Source organism: Lemur catta, chromosome 21 (genome assembly GCF_020740605.2).
Source record: "Lemur catta isolate mLemCat1 chromosome 21, mLemCat1.pri, whole genome shotgun sequence".
Classification (NCBI taxonomy): Eukaryota; Metazoa; Chordata; class Mammalia; order Primates; family Lemuridae; genus Lemur; species Lemur catta.
The window spans coordinates 11,742,755-11,756,840 of NC_059148.1; the positions used below are offsets into that span (position 1 = coordinate 11,742,755).

The following is a 14,086-nucleotide window of genomic DNA, read 5'->3' on the forward strand; positions in this document are numbered from 1 at the left end:
AAACTCCTGGGCTCAAGAGATTCCCCAGCCTCAGCCTCCCGAGTAGCTGGGACTACAGGCATGCGCCACCATGCCTGGCTAATTTCTTCTATTTTTAGTTGTTTGGATAATTTCTTTCTCTTTTTAGTAGAGACAGGGTCTCACTCTTTCTTGCTCAGGCTGGTCTCAAACTCCTGAGCTCAAACGATCCTCCTGCCTCGGCCTCCCAGAGTGCTGGGATTACAGGCGTGAGACACTGCACCCGGCTTATCTCCATTCTTCTTTTTTTTTCTTTTTTTCTTGCCCAGGCTGAAGTGCAGTGGCCTGATCATAGCTCACTGTATCCTCAAATTCCTGGGGTCAACTGATTGCCTCGCTAATTTTTTTTCTTTCTCTTTCTTTCTTTCTTTTTTTTTTTTTGGTAGAGATGGAATCTCGCAAAGTTGCCCAGGCTGGTCTCAAACTCCTGGGCTAAAGTGATCCTCCCACCTCAGCCTCCCATGGCGCTGGGATTACAGGCATGAACTATCATGCCTGGCCTATTTCCATTCTACATTCTAATCTTTATTATTTCCTTTCTTCTTCTGGTGTTGGGTTTAGTTAGCTCTTATTTTTCTAGTTCTTTATGGTGTAAAGTTAGGTTATTGATCTGAGATTGTTCTTTTTCAATGTATGTGTTTACAACTGTAAATTTCCTCTTGGCATGGCTTCTGCTGCATCCCATATATTTTGGTGTGTTGTCTTTTCATTTTCATTAGTTCAAAGTAATTTCTAATTTCTCTTGTAATTTCTTCTTTGACCCATTGTTTGTTTAAAAGCGTGTTGTTTAATTTCTACATACTTGTGAATTTTTAAAATTTCCTTCTGTTATTGAGTCCTAATTTTATTCCATTATGTCCAGAGAACATATTTGGTATGATTTCAATCTTCTTAAATTTGAGACTTATCTTATGACCGAATATATCTATGCTGGAGACTATTCCAAATACTCTTGAGAACAATCTTTATTCTGCTATTGTTGGGTGGAGCGTTCTGTACGTGTCTAGCAGGTCCAGTTGCTTTATAGTGTTGTTCAAGTCCTCTATTTCCTTGTATGGTTTTCTGTAGTTATTCTATCTATTTTTATAATAAAAGCAGGAGCTGGGCATGGTGGCACACCTGTAGGTGGCCTACTCAGGAGGTTGAGGCAGGAGGATAACTTGAGCTCAGGAGCTGGAGGCTGCAGTGAGTTATGATCATGCCACTGCACTCCAGCATGGGTACCAAAGTAAGACTCTGTCTCTAAAAAAAAAAAAAACACATGCTGTATAAAAGTCATCAACTATTATTATTGACAATGTAATCATATTTAACCTTTAATTTAAAATTCCTTTTGGAAACCGAAACTGGGAGGACCTTTGGCCACATCTGCTCCCGCATCAGACCCTACAATTACACCAACTGTCCCTGGCTCAGCAGCCATGATGGTTGTTCCGGTTGTTTATTAGGCAAAAAACAGAGTTGTATTTTGGCATCTTCCCTGAGGAAGAAGGCTCAGAGGGCTGGGCCAGCCAGGCCCTACAGGGTGGGCTGCCTCTGCAGTCACTTGTACTTGTGCAGAAACTCACAGATCCTCTCCTTGACCATCGGATCCAACGTGGAACAGTCCCATTCTGCCAACTTCACCAGCCGCTCGTGGGCCTCCCAGAAGAGGCCAGAGCCGATGCTCATCTCCACGCGCGTGCGCCAGTCGGCCAGCTTGGCACTGTTGAGGAAGACGTTGTGGTTGCTTGCTATGGGCTGTGGGTAGACAAAGAGGAAAGTGTGGTCAGCCTGCAGCCCAGCCCCACCTGGGTCCTCTCCTACAGCCTCAGGGGCCCTACCCATCTGCCTCTGCAAAGAATTAGTCTGCTCACCCCCAAGGCCTGGGCAAGGGGTCACAGACTCTGGAATAGACGCAGGGTAGGGATGGTGGATCCAGAATCCCCCAGGGATCTTGGTCACTCCCTCCCCTGCATGGTAGAGGCCACATAAGTGCACCACACCCACTTATGCCTTCAAATGCACCATGGACGCCCCTCAGACCCAGCCAGGAGAGCTGCCCGGCATAGCCGTCTGTCCAGAGCTCTGGAAATGAGGCCAGGCCAGAAGGACAGGTTAGAAGCCTCTGAACATTTTTCTGGAGAGCCCAGCGGGAGGAGGGGGCATCTGGGATCCTGGCGGATTGACTGAGAAACGCAGTGTTCTCCCCATCCCAGGCTCACCCTCCAGCTCCTCCCCATACTGGAGAATCTTTGTCAAGCATGGAAGAACGTGGTGCTCCCTGATTCAAAACACCCTGTGCTTGCTCTTGCACCCCAGGTTGAGTCCAGGCACCTAGACCCGGCTCCCGCAGCCCCCATGGTGGCTCTGCCTCTACCTCTCTGGCTTCACCAGCCTGTTCTCAAGTTACGGACACACTGGTCACAGCAACAGAGGAGTCCTGCCCCCACTGCCCCACCCCACACCTGCATCATCTCCACCAGGGCCACCAGGTCCGCCAGGGATATTTGATCCCCAGTGATGAACATCCTGTCCTGCAGAAACTTCTCCTCAAAGAGTTGTAGGCTCTTCTTCACCTCTTCCAGCATCTGCTCCGTCTTCTCTGCTGGAACCTCCTCCCCCGTGATCATCGGGATCAACAACTGGCCAGAGTTGGGGAGAGGAGAGGAGAGGAGGCTCCATCCCAGCCCCACCTGCCCCCCAGGCCTCTGCACCCTTGTCTGCTAGGCAGACACTGGACAGTTCCAAGGTCATAAAGCAATTTCATTCTTTTAACCGTTCTGATTGGTGGGTGTTGCCTGGGATCATGTGTTCAGGAAGATTTGGGGAGCTCAGCAGGAAAAAAATCCTGTGATTGATTAGTGATGTCTGTCACAGGCATAGGATTAGAAGTAGGGATACGTGTGCTAGTATTAGTCATCTTCACTCTGACATTTTTCTGGTTCAGAATGAAATGTCTTGAGTCCTGTCCTGGGGTAAGTAATATCAGCCCCTCCTGTGTGCCCTTCCCTTTGTCTTCACAAGACTGTTTTATACCCAGCAGTTCTGTCCACACTCCAGATAGCTCAGGCAGGAGAGGGAGCTGAGGAAATGAAGCTCAGAGAGGGATAGAGACTAGCTTGAGCTCACCAGTGGTCAGCGGGGCCAGGACTGGACTCCAGGCTTCCTAACTCCCTTGTCCCCAAGCCCCAGACATGGCTCTGCTCACCTTGATCCAGAGTATCTTGTTCATGGGCAGTTGAATGGCCGTGTGCTGCCAGGCCATGAACTCATCCACACGTGCACGTGTGTGCAGGTCTGGCGGGTACCAGTGTGAGGGTGCGCTGTACTTGCGGCACAGGTAGAAGAGGATGGCCACACTGCAGAAAGGGCAGGTCAGGGACACCACCCTTGCCTTTCTGAATGCCCCCGCATGGCCCAGGACCCAATGCTGAGTTCCCCCTGCACAGACAGGCTCTAGGTACTGATGTTCCTCCTGAGCAGGACGGAGCCTAAAGGACCCTGGGAAAGCCCCCCCCAAGCTGCCAGACAGTCACTAGGGCAGAGAGGGAGACCGGCAGGGTAAGTAGGAGATGGTGGGCGATGTAAGAAAAGGCAGGCCAGTAGGGGGACAACAGGTGCTGAAATACCAGGTGAGAGAGAGCCAGGTGAGTTTGGAGAAGGGAGAGTAGGTGGGTGGGTGGGAGGAGGTGGAGAGTAGTGAGATGGCCAGAGACTCGGTGGAGGCCACAGTGGAGGCCCCAGGGGGTGCAGGGAGTATGTGGATTTAATCCTTAGGATTCAGGGTTACACAACCCAGGGGATGGGAGGATCCCTCCCTCTGGTGCTGGATGGACAGTGTGCCCAAGGGTGCAGAATCAACGACAGGGAGGGTCATTGTTGTCTGGGGAGGACAGAGACCGCGGGGACACGGGAGGGGACGGATGGGAGACTGCTCTGGGGACATGTCCCAGGCCTTGCTGATTGATGATGCATGTGAGAAATTCCACAGGACAAAGGACTTAGTTTCTTTGCCATCAACAACAACAAACTGCCAAGGCAAAACGTTGGGGCGCGGAGGGCACTAGAGATTAAAAGAGGCGGGGGAGACAGACCTGCCGGCTGTGCTACTCGAAACTTCTTGGGACCCCCCATTCAAACAAACTGCCAAGAAAATGTTTCTGGGATAATAGGAGACTTGTGAATAGGAACTAGATATTTGATGAAATCCAGGAGTTATTTTATTAGGTGTCCTAATGGTATTGTGGTGACGATTTTTTTTTCGAGGCTTTATCTCTTAGAGGTACATTCCTAAATATTTATGGACGAAATGATGGGGCGTCTGGATGGCGGGGTGACGGAGTCAGATACAGATGGTGCCACATGGGCCCCAAGTGGATGGATGACAGCTGGAGCTGCGCCTGGGTCGGTGGGCTCCTTATGCCCCCCATGGGTTGATATTCCTTCTGCTTTAGTGAGCATGTGAAATGTCCCCCAATAAGACAGACAAAGGCTCCCACTGAGTCTCCCAGGAGGAGCAGAGACAGACCGCGGAAGGGCCCTGGGGAAGACTGTTACCTTTCGGATAAGATAAATTTCCCATCTTTGAGGCTGGGCAGCTTCCGCAGGGGGTTGATCTCGATGTATTCCTTGCTGTGGTGGTGACCTGAGAGGGGCAGGGAAGGCCTGAGACTGTGAGACCCTAGGGAGGAGAGACCTGGGACTCCCAGGGACCAAAATGCCTTCCTCTCTGTTTTCTCAAGAAGGGGAAACTGAGGCCTTGAGGGACACTGTGGCTCGCCCCAGGTCACAGGGCAAGGCAGTGGCAGAAGAGGGACCAGGATCAGGGCTCCCACCTCCCAGCCTGTCCCCCACCCCAGGCTCGGCAGCTCCCATGACATCCCACCTGTGCCCTGGGACCAGGACGACCCTTTGGCTCAGAAGCTGGAGGCCTCCAGCCCCCTCCCCCAGCGCTGGGTGTGAAGCCCTCGGGGCCTGGCTGCTCCCCTCCTGTCGCCCCTCACTCTGTCCCCCCTTGAAGGGCAGCTGCAGCTGGCAGCACAGGAAGCCCAGGCCCAGCACACGGTGGGGCATTTAAAGGGGAGCCTCTCAGCTGCACTTGAGGGTCACCTCCGCATGTCCCCTCCTCTACATTCTAGAACTTTCTGCTTCTGCCAGCTGAGCTTCTGGAGCCCCTTCTGTGCATGCGGTGGGGCTGGAGCCTGACCCACTGACCTCCCAGGGGGTCAGCGTAGGCCTGAGCAGGTCTGCACACCCGGGTGGGGTGGTGAGGACGGGCTGCACCCCTGCCCTTGCGGCAGCCTGGTGGGCAGGTGCTGGACCCCCGAAGCAGAGGGAAGGTGAGGGTGGGAGCCGCAGATTCCCAGCTGCTCTCCCTCCCCCTTCACTCTAGAACAGCCTGTTCTTCTCTGCGTGGGGACTGTCATTAGTGGAGCTGGCTAAGGTAGGCTGGACAGGGACGCAGCCTACGTGTTTCTCGGCACCTTTTCGGTCCCTGCGGACCTTTGTGGGGTCTCCTGGGGCTCTGTCTCTACTCCACAGAAACGCCCCTACCCTGTGCCCGCCCGCCCCCAGGGCCAGGCCTGCGGGCAGCAGAGGGGCTGACCTTTCAGCAGATCCACGAACTGGAAGTCGAAGGGGATGCTGTTCTTCCTGGCGAAGATATAGACGGCGCAACACGGCGCGGACAGCAGATCCATGTAGAGCTCCAGGGACATGCCGCCCTGAGCCTGTGTCCAGCCGGAGCCCCTGGCCCTGTGCCCTCTCTGTCCTGGGCCCAGGACCCTGCATTCTGGAACTTCTTGTTTCCCTTGGTATTGTCACGGGGCCAGGAAGCCCGGAATTCTCCCAGCAGCAAGGGGAGAGGCCCCGGCACAGGGTTGGGGGGGGTGCTGTGACCCTGCCTTCTCCTTCCTCGTGGGCCTGTGCCCCCCTGGTGCCGCCCCAGACAGACACCCTGTCTGAGAAGGGCTCGTGCATGCATGGGCATTCCCAGGGTCCAAAATGAGGATGAGGCCATGAGAACTAACGCTGGAGGGTTCCAGAAGTAGGGACTGGGGTTACCCACAGGTAAATCTAGCCTGAACTGTGGCTAGAAAAGGATCGGGAGGGAGAGACACAGGAGCCTGGGGAGCTGTAGGGCCACTGGGGACAACACCACTGGGGAGTCAGGGGCAGAGGGGCCCAGAAACTTCCTGGCCTGGGCTGGGACTGCAGTGGCTGGACTGTGCAGCTGGTGGCTGAGGAAGGTCACTAGAGCCTGTGGGGAGGCCTGGGCGCTACTCAGTCCCTGCTGTGTGACCTCAGGACATTCCCTGTCCTAATAGGCCTCGGCTCAGAAGTGGGACAGACTCTTCCCCGGAGGCGGGTGGAGAGCACACAGTGTGTTTGTTGCAGACTCAGCGGAGCCTCTCCTGCAGCCCCTGCACCAGCTTCTGGGCCAGCTGGGGGTCCTGCTGGACCTCCTCCGTGTCCCAAGGCTAGAGGATGAGCTTATGGGCCTAAGGGACGGGCTCGACACCCAGGGCAGCCTCCACGCAGGCCTGCATGCTGCCAGCTGGGGCCGGTCTTGGAAGAGGTCGCAGCCAACAGTGGTGGGGTGGAGAGCAGGCCAGCTGGGGTGGAGTCTCAGTGCTGCGCTCAGAGTCCGCCCCTAGGAGGGAGGCAGGCAGGGGGGAGAGCCTTACCTGCATCAGCTCTGTGAACGCCACCAGGTCTCCCAGGGAGACCTGCTCCATCGCTGTGAGGGGCCTGGCCCTCTGGCTCCATGTTGTCCAGGCTTGGCTGGGTGACCCACGTCCCCTCCTCACCCCAGCCCCTCCAGCCGGCTCAGGCTCCCAGCTTTAGCCCTAAGCGCCCCCTGGGTCTAACCCCTGCCCCAGAGCTGGGCAGGCTGAAACGAGGGATGCACTGCAGTGGTTTGGAAAGGTCTCCAAGCCAGGGGTGATCAGCTTTCTCCCTCCTCCCTGCTCCCCCCCACCCTGTGAAGGGCCTGGCCCCCAGGACCCCTCGTCCAGGTGCTGCAGGGCTGGCATCCGCGTCCCAACAGCTGCTCCAGCCGTGCAGCACCCACAGGCTGCCCCGAGAAGCGGGCAAGAGAGACTGGGCTGGGAGAGGAGACTGGGACCAAGCAGAGCCTGGTCCTGACCCTGCGTGGGCACCAGGTCACCGTGACCTCTCTGCCAGCAGGAAGCCATCATCCTCAAGGGCAGGCACTTTCCCCAGGGGCTTCGCCTTAAGGAACTGAAAGGACAGTCTTACTAACGGGCCAACAGGAAAAAAATACATAAATTTCTAACTGGCAGCCTCCTGGAGTGGCATGATCTTTGTCCCTAGGGTTAGTAACATGAATATCTCTCCTGCAGAGATGTTTATCTAGCAAGCTGACAAAGGAAAGCCTAAATTCTCATTCACATCCTAAATCCTCAATTCACGTCCCAAAAGCGAAAGGAGCCTCCAGGAGGTGGGGGTGTGGGAGGCTGAACAATCTGACCAGCTGTCGTTTTAGATTCACTACCTGGAGACAGAAAGGTTTTCTTGAGTTTGTTTAAACAGCCTTGACAGTTCCTGGGTGGACAGCGGAGGCTCGAGCTCCCCTCACCTCCTCAAGGAGAGACGCCCCAGATGTCCCCGCTATCAAGAAGAAAGAAGAAATCAATCCACTCATATATTGATCGGCAAAAGAAAAAAAAAGAGAGAAAGAAGAAACCAATCCCTGTTACCCTCCGGCCGCGTGAGAGACAGAAAAGGCCGAGCTCAGCAGTTTCTCCGCTGTTCTGTGCCCATGGGGCTGGGATCATAAATCCCCCCGCCCTCCTCAGCCTGCCCTAATAAAGGGTCAGAGGCATGTGGCCTTGGGGGCCCGGCCTCTCTTTATTTCCTGGTGCTGTGTCCTCTCTCTCTTCGGAGAAAGAGTGACATAAACTCGGTGCTTCTTTCTATCCCTGACTCTGAGAACTCTCTCTCGCCAGCGTGTGGACCCCACACCTCACAGGAAGGTGCTCCCTGGTGGGCGAGGGGAGGGCAGGCTCAGCGCAGGGCTTGGCCCCTTGGCACCCCCTGCTTGGGGCCCTACCCAGCCCCCTGGCTCAACCCAGGCCAGCTGCACTGCCGCAGGTCACAGGGGACGCCATTCCTCCCAGCGAAAATGCGGATGGGGTGGGCGAGGCGAGTGCAGGTGCAGGAAGAGCTCCAGCCCCATGGCTGCACCTGCCCTGACCTCCGAGGGTCGCTCAGCCCCTCTGGCCAGCGCCCTCCCGCCACAATGGGGCCGGAGCTCTGTGCACCTCCCTGGAGCCTCCTTCCTCCCGACTGGCTGGGTGGCCTGCTAAGCCACCACCCCTGCCTGGCCTCTGCGGAGTGGAGGCAGGGCTTGGCGGCTGCCTTCTCCACACTTCCAGTGGAGGTGCAGGCAGGCAGGGAGGACGCGCTTCAGGGTGTCCTTGGGCTTTCTGTGTCTTCTCTTCCCCCCGCCCTGTGCCACACACGCCACGTGCGCACCCGCACACTCACACGCACACAGACTCACACGATGCACTCACAGGGCTCAAAAGCCCGTCCTTATCTTGCTGCGATTCCGTTTTCAGTGTCGCTTCCCCCTCACCCCTCGGCGCCCCCTTCTCATGCCTCAAGAGCCCTGAGCACACCCCATCTCTGATGCCTCCAGTGCCTCCCTCCACTAAGAGCACCAGCTGGGATTCAAGGTCACTTTGCCCCTCCTCCTCCTCCTGCCAGGAGACCTGGGATCCTGCCACCCCTGCGCTGACCCACAGCATGGTTGGCTCAGCTGGGGTCACTCTCCAGGAGTTACCTGCCACCTACACAGCATGGAGACTGACTGACTTTATTGTTTATTTACTTCTTATACTTTGTTGGAGTGTTGTTGAAAGCAAAACCATCCAATTGTGCATCACCAAAAAGCAGCCTGCATGCACCAAGAAAGCACAGGCTGCTGCCGCCCAACCCTGATGCCCAGGGTGGGGGGATGACGGAAAAGCCCAGGAAAACAAGCCAGGGTGTCCCGCAAAGTATGAAGCGTCTCTGCAAGGGAGAGACAGCCAGAATGGGACCAGAGAGGGAAGCCGCACACCAGGCACCTCCAGGGCAGGACAGCTGCAGTGCGGTTGCTGCTTGGGGTGCTCCAGGCTAGGAATGGCACAGGGTGGGCCACTAGTGCCACAAGAGGGGCAGGCAGGTAGATCAGAGCGTGGTGCTAAGGACCCCATTTATTTGTTAGCAGTGACATCTACAGTCAAATCCTAAAATTGCATGCCCGTCAGCCACATAACTTCCTGTGAAGACCTAGGGGCAAACTGGGCTACTGCCCCTCTCTCAGAAGGTGATGCCAGCACACTCCTCGGAGGTTTGAGTTCCACGGGCTTCTCCTCCAGCATCTAGGTTTTCATAATGCCAATGTCCTCCCTTGGTCCCCCAACCCTAGGGGTTGTAGCTTCATGCAGTGTCCACCTGTGTGACAATCTGGCATCTCTCTGCCTATAGAGTTCTCCAATGCCTGGCTACCAATTCTTTTTATTAAATTCTCCCTGTTAAAATAACTAGGGTGGGTTCCATCCCACGGATAAACGTGGAGGTTTGTATAATAATGTATAATCCTGCTGTTTGTTTGCTATTATTATGAAACTGTCCTGGAAGACAGGAGTGCCTGTTAAAAGAAATCTTTTAAGTTTCCTAGACTTCAAAGACTGTTACTACATCCTATGAAACGTCACTTGTATCTTTTAATAGTTATTTATAATATTTAACATCACTTGTATCCTTTAATTGGTTACTTACTTTCATTGGTTCCTTGCTTATTTAATATTTTATTGTCCTTATGATGATGCTGTGTTGACTTGTTATCCATGAGTTTACTTTGGATTAACCATCATGAGACTTACTGGCAAATGCTTTTACTCCATGCATATAATACAACAACGTAATAAAACCAGTAACTCTTGGTTGCTCATTCAAAGTGTTCATAATCTTTACTATATTTAAAATACTGATGATATTTGCCAACTTTTAATTAGTTTGTTTTTCTTCATGTTATTGTTTTTAGGAGCTCTTTATATATTGTGGATTTCAGTCTCACCTATTGCTTATATATACCACACCTTGGGAGTAGCAATGCCAAGGACACCATGGGTCCTGCCTATACAGAGCTCCTCTTGAAGACGGAGACAAGGGACTGGGGCAAGATGGACAAGGAGAAAGGGGGGAAACGAGGAACAGAATGACTCTTTATTGCTAATCTCCCAGCCCCCATCCCAGACTTCTCAGGGGATCCTGCTGATACGACGCAGCATGCCCAGATAGGCCTCTGGTGGGGGCACGGGAAGTGTTTTTTTGGCCTCCTGTTCCAGGATGGTCAAGACGAGGCCATGGGCCTCCTGGCACAGCTTGGCTCCCAGGAAAGCCTCCACTCGCCCACGCCACGCTGCCAGTCGCTGCCGCCCCTCAAACACGTCATAGCCAACAGCCACGGGCTGCAGGGACAAGAGTGGGAAAATTGTGGGGATACTAGAGCCCCAGTGTTGGAAGCACAGGCAAAGGTATCAGGGACATGGTCCCCTTTCGCAGCCCCGACACGAGGCCCAGAGAGTGTGGTCAGCCTCCCGACCCGGAGCAGCCAGGATGAGACCCACACCCAGGGAGGAGGTAGAGGCCAGGGCTCTGGCCCCAGTTCACCCAGAGACTCGCTCTGCAATTCAGGCAGCCCCATGGCTTTCCCCAGGCCTCAGTGTTTCTGTCTGACTCGTGGGGGTGGCCCTAGGAGTGACGCTGCCCACAGCTGCCACTCCGCCGGCTGAGCTCACACCTGTATCAGCTCCTCCAGCGCCATGAGATCGGCCAGTGTCACCTGCTGGCCGACAAGGAAGGCCTTATCCCCCAGGAACTTGTCCTCCAGCTGTTGCAGTGCCCGGTCCATGGCAGTCCTGTTGCGGTCCACCTTCTCCTCCGGCACCTGTGTCCCAATGAGTGGTGCCAGCACCTGATGGGGGCAGAGGGTGGGCTCAGTCTATGGCCCCTGCCTCTTCCCAGCTCCCTAATGGTCAACCCCTCTCCAGATGTGGCCTCACCCGGATCCACAGGGGCACGCCAAAGGTGCCGCGGATGCAGTCGGCGTGCCAGCCCAGATACTCATGGATGCAGGCACGGGCCTGCAGGTCAGCTGGGTACCAGTGGTCTGCCGTCTGGCACTTACAGCTCAGGTAAATCAGGATGGCCGTGCTGGGAACAGGGCGGGGGACACAGGCCATAAGGGTCCTGGCTCCAGGCCTTTACCCCGAGCTGCTCCCAGCCCCCAGTGGGGCCCTGGGGCTCCTCTGCTTTTGACAGACCCCCTCTAGACTCACCCTCCATCCCCAGCTGCCCGGCACGGTCTCCCTCCGCCACCCCCCCCACCCCCCCTGCTTTCTTTGTTATCTTGGGCGCTGACTCTTGACCAGACTTCCTGCTTTGCACTTTAGCAATCGTATCTCTGTGATATCCCAGCAGGTGCCCTATGAGGTAGACTCTTATCCCTTTTGCACACGAGGAAACTAAAGCTCAGAATAGGTAAGTGACTTGACGGGGGCTGCAGAGCTCAGAAAAGGCTCCCTGGACCCCTGGAACCCTGCGAGGGGCCGGCTCACAGTGGGTGCTCAGTGGAGTCCTGTGCATGGGTTGGGGATGCGGAGGGAGGCAGAGGCATGACCTCAGGTCTCCTCTGGCAGGTCCTCCAGCCATCACTTCTATAGCCACCTCACCTCTTGTGCCCTTCCTGCCTGGTGGCCAAACCTTACCAGGAGCTGTGCCCTCAGGCTCTGGCAATGCCTCCAGGACCAGCCTGGGCAGATGGCAGGGGTGGGGCTTGAGAAGTCAGCAGAGGCCCTTTCTACCTTCCATTTGTTGAACCTACTCTCTTCAACACTGGACAAATGTCCCCTTGTCCTCTGTTCCAATATCCCTCAGTCTGGGGGTGGGGAGGCCCAGGGTTCAAAAGAGAAGGCTGAAGACAAGACAGGTACAGGGTCGAGATGGGTCCGACCCTGCTGGTCCCACGTCGCCCAGGCTCTCTGCTCTCCCCACGCCCTCGCCTTTCCCCTCACTGCCCGTGGGGTCTGGAGGGCCCACAGTGGGGACAACCCGAGGTCGGGAGGGTAAGAGGGAAGGGAGGCACCTCTCCGTTAAGATGAAGTCACCATCCTTAAGGGCGGGCACCCTCTGCAGGCTGTTCACCTGGAGGAACTCCTTGCTGGCATGCTGCCCTGCAGGGGAGGAAAAGGTCTGCAGTCCCGCCCCCCGCCCCCGCCCCCCCCCCAAGGCTGGGCTGAGAAACAGCCCGGCTGGGGCCAGAGGGCTGGGCCAGCCCCACACCCTGCATGGGCCTCCCTGCTTTGCCACATCCTGGGGCGGCCAAGGGGCTTTGGTGGGTGCAGAGAAGTTATTTAGCCAGGACTGGGGTGGGCCAGCAGGGAGGAAGGAGAGTGGGTGGCTCAGCTCTCTCCATCTCTCTCTCTCTCTTTTAATACATAGGGTCTGACTCTGTGGCCCAGGCTGGAGTGCAGAGGCACAATCACAGCTCACTGTAACCTCGAACTCCTGGGTCCCAGCGATCCTCCCGCCTCAGCCTCCCAAAGTGCTGGCATTAGAGGCGTGCGCCACCCTGCCGGCCTCTCCCCATTCTTCCTTCTCACAACCGCATGCCGTTCTCCCACGGTCTTCAGGGCTTTGGGAATTTCTTCTTTTTTTTATAGGGCTTTGTGAATTTAGAGGCGCGCTTTCGACGCAGAACTCTGAAAAGTATTTCCTTTCCACCCCCCACAAAGCAGAGGGTAACATTATCCTCCTTCGCGGAGGGCAAGCTACGCTGCGGAGAGGGCGGTGGCCTGTCCAGGGCCCCTCAGTCGAGGGCACTTTCCGGTGGGAGAGGAGATGGGGGGCTGGGAGGGGACGCTCAGGAAGGAGCCAGGCGAGGGGCCCGGGGGCGCACGGGGCCTGCGGACACACGGGGAGACTGGCCGAGCGCACCTTTGAGCAGCTCCACGGCGCGCAGCTCGAAGGGGATGTCGTTCTTCTTGGCGAAGATGTAGACGGCGCGGCAGGGCTGCGACAGCAGGTCCAGGTAGAGCTCCAGGACCATGGCGGGGCGGCGGGCACAGGCGGGACAGCAATCGCGGCTGCGGTCGGAGCAGCAGTTGCGGCAGGTGCAGAGGGGCCCCGAGAAATAGGGGCTCAGGCCCAGCCCCCGGGGGGCCACAGCCAATGGAAGCGTGCCGCGCCCAGATGGTTTCCGCCCCGCCCTGGGGCAGGGTCTGCGCTGTGACCCGCGCACTGCGGGGAGGGGGAGCCGGGCACAGGGCTCACGAGGGGGGGGGTGTGGCGAGGGTTGGGGGACCCACGGTGGGGACGCGGGGGCCCAGGGCGGAGAGGGTTGCAGGGTGGGGCAGGGGGACGCGGGTGCAGGAGACCGCGCTGGCAGGGAGTCGGGCGGGGAGGACCCGGCTTGCTTTTCGGATCCCGGGTGCCGGGATCTCACTCCGGTGCCGGGCCTCGCCCGGACCCGAAACGGCTGGGTCCCGCCGTCCCGGAAAGCCCCCCGCCCGCCGGCGTCGGAGCGTGCTTTCGGAGCTTTGTTTCCGGACGCTGCGACGGAGCGGATGAGACCCTCGCTTGCTGTCGCTGGGGGAATCTTAGCGGTCGCCAGCGGGTCGCCACACCTGCAGGTGTGGCCCAGGCCGCTGGGAACCTTGACTGTTTAAGGAAGAACTTCGTACAATCCAAGCCGTCCCTGGCAGGGGCAGCTGCCATGGGAAAGCCGAGCTCTCCTCGGTGGACAGGATGGGCCCCGAGCCCGCGCTGCCTCGGGAACCTCCGTCCCTCTCCCTGTCTTCCTCTCGCTCCCCTCACCCACCCCTGCATCTTCCCAGGGGCCAGGGCGACGCCCGGCCCGGCGCGGGACTCCAGCTGAATCTTTCACGGTAGCCCGACCCTTTGGCCGGGGACCCAGGCGGGCGAACCACAGCGCTTCCCTGAGAGTCCTGAAGTTGGAACTCGGGAGAGAGGAGGTCCCTCTGGGGGCAAATGGGAGCTGGAGCACCTGTGG

At 56.9% G+C, this 14,086-nt stretch overlaps 2 protein-coding genes across 2 annotated transcripts; both read right to left on the reverse strand.

The window, feature by feature from the left end:
* Window positions 1-1,287: 1,287 nt before the first annotated feature.
* On the reverse strand, window positions 1,288-5,954 carry LOC123625717 (glutathione S-transferase theta-4-like). The gene is made up of 5 exons (XM_045534239.1): window positions 5,606-5,954; window positions 4,558-4,645; window positions 3,209-3,359; window positions 2,466-2,642; window positions 1,288-1,758 (listed from the first exon to the last, which is right to left on the reverse strand). Exons 1-5 carry the CDS (start codon window positions 5,715-5,717, stop codon window positions 1,561-1,563), a joined length of 726 nt encoding a protein of 241 aa, XP_045390195.1. The 5' UTR covers window positions 5,718-5,954; the 3' UTR covers window positions 1,288-1,560.
* Window positions 5,955-10,218: 4,264 nt separating this feature from the next.
* Window positions 10,219-13,160, reverse strand: LOC123625718 (glutathione S-transferase theta-2B-like). The gene is made up of 5 exons (XM_045534240.1): window positions 13,012-13,160; window positions 12,161-12,248; window positions 11,079-11,229; window positions 10,817-10,990; window positions 10,219-10,484 (listed from the first exon to the last, which is right to left on the reverse strand). Exons 1-5 carry the CDS (start codon window positions 13,121-13,123, stop codon window positions 10,275-10,277), a joined length of 735 nt encoding a protein of 244 aa, XP_045390196.1. The 5' UTR covers window positions 13,124-13,160; the 3' UTR covers window positions 10,219-10,274.
* Between the last annotated feature and the right edge of the window lie 926 nt (window positions 13,161-14,086).

Excerpts from the sequence above, each read along its gene's own strand:
- LOC123625717 (XM_045534239.1), bottom strand. The coding sequence starts at position 5,717 with ATGTCCCTGGAGCTCTACATGGATCTGCTGTCCGCGCCGTGTTGCGCC. Across the intron at positions 3,360-4,557 it reads AAATTTATCTTATCCGAAAG|TGTGGCCATCCTCTTCTACC; the intron begins GTAACAGTCTTC and ends CCCTTTCTGCAG. Across the intron at positions 2,643-3,208 it reads ACAAGATACTCTGGATCAAG|TTGTTGATCCCGATGATCAC; the intron begins GTGAGCAGAGCC and ends AACTCTGGCCAG.
- LOC123625718 (XM_045534240.1), bottom strand. The coding sequence starts at position 13,123 with ATGGTCCTGGAGCTCTACCTGGACCTGCTGTCGCAGCCCTGCCGCGCC. Across the intron at positions 12,249-13,011 it reads CGCCGTGGAGCTGCTCAAAG|GGCAGCATGCCAGCAAGGAG; the intron begins GTGCGCTCGGCC and ends CCTCCCCTGCAG. Across the intron at positions 10,485-10,816 it reads CGCTGGAGGAGCTGATACAG|CCCGTGGCTGTTGGCTATGA; the intron begins GTGTGAGCTCAG and ends TTGTCCCTGCAG.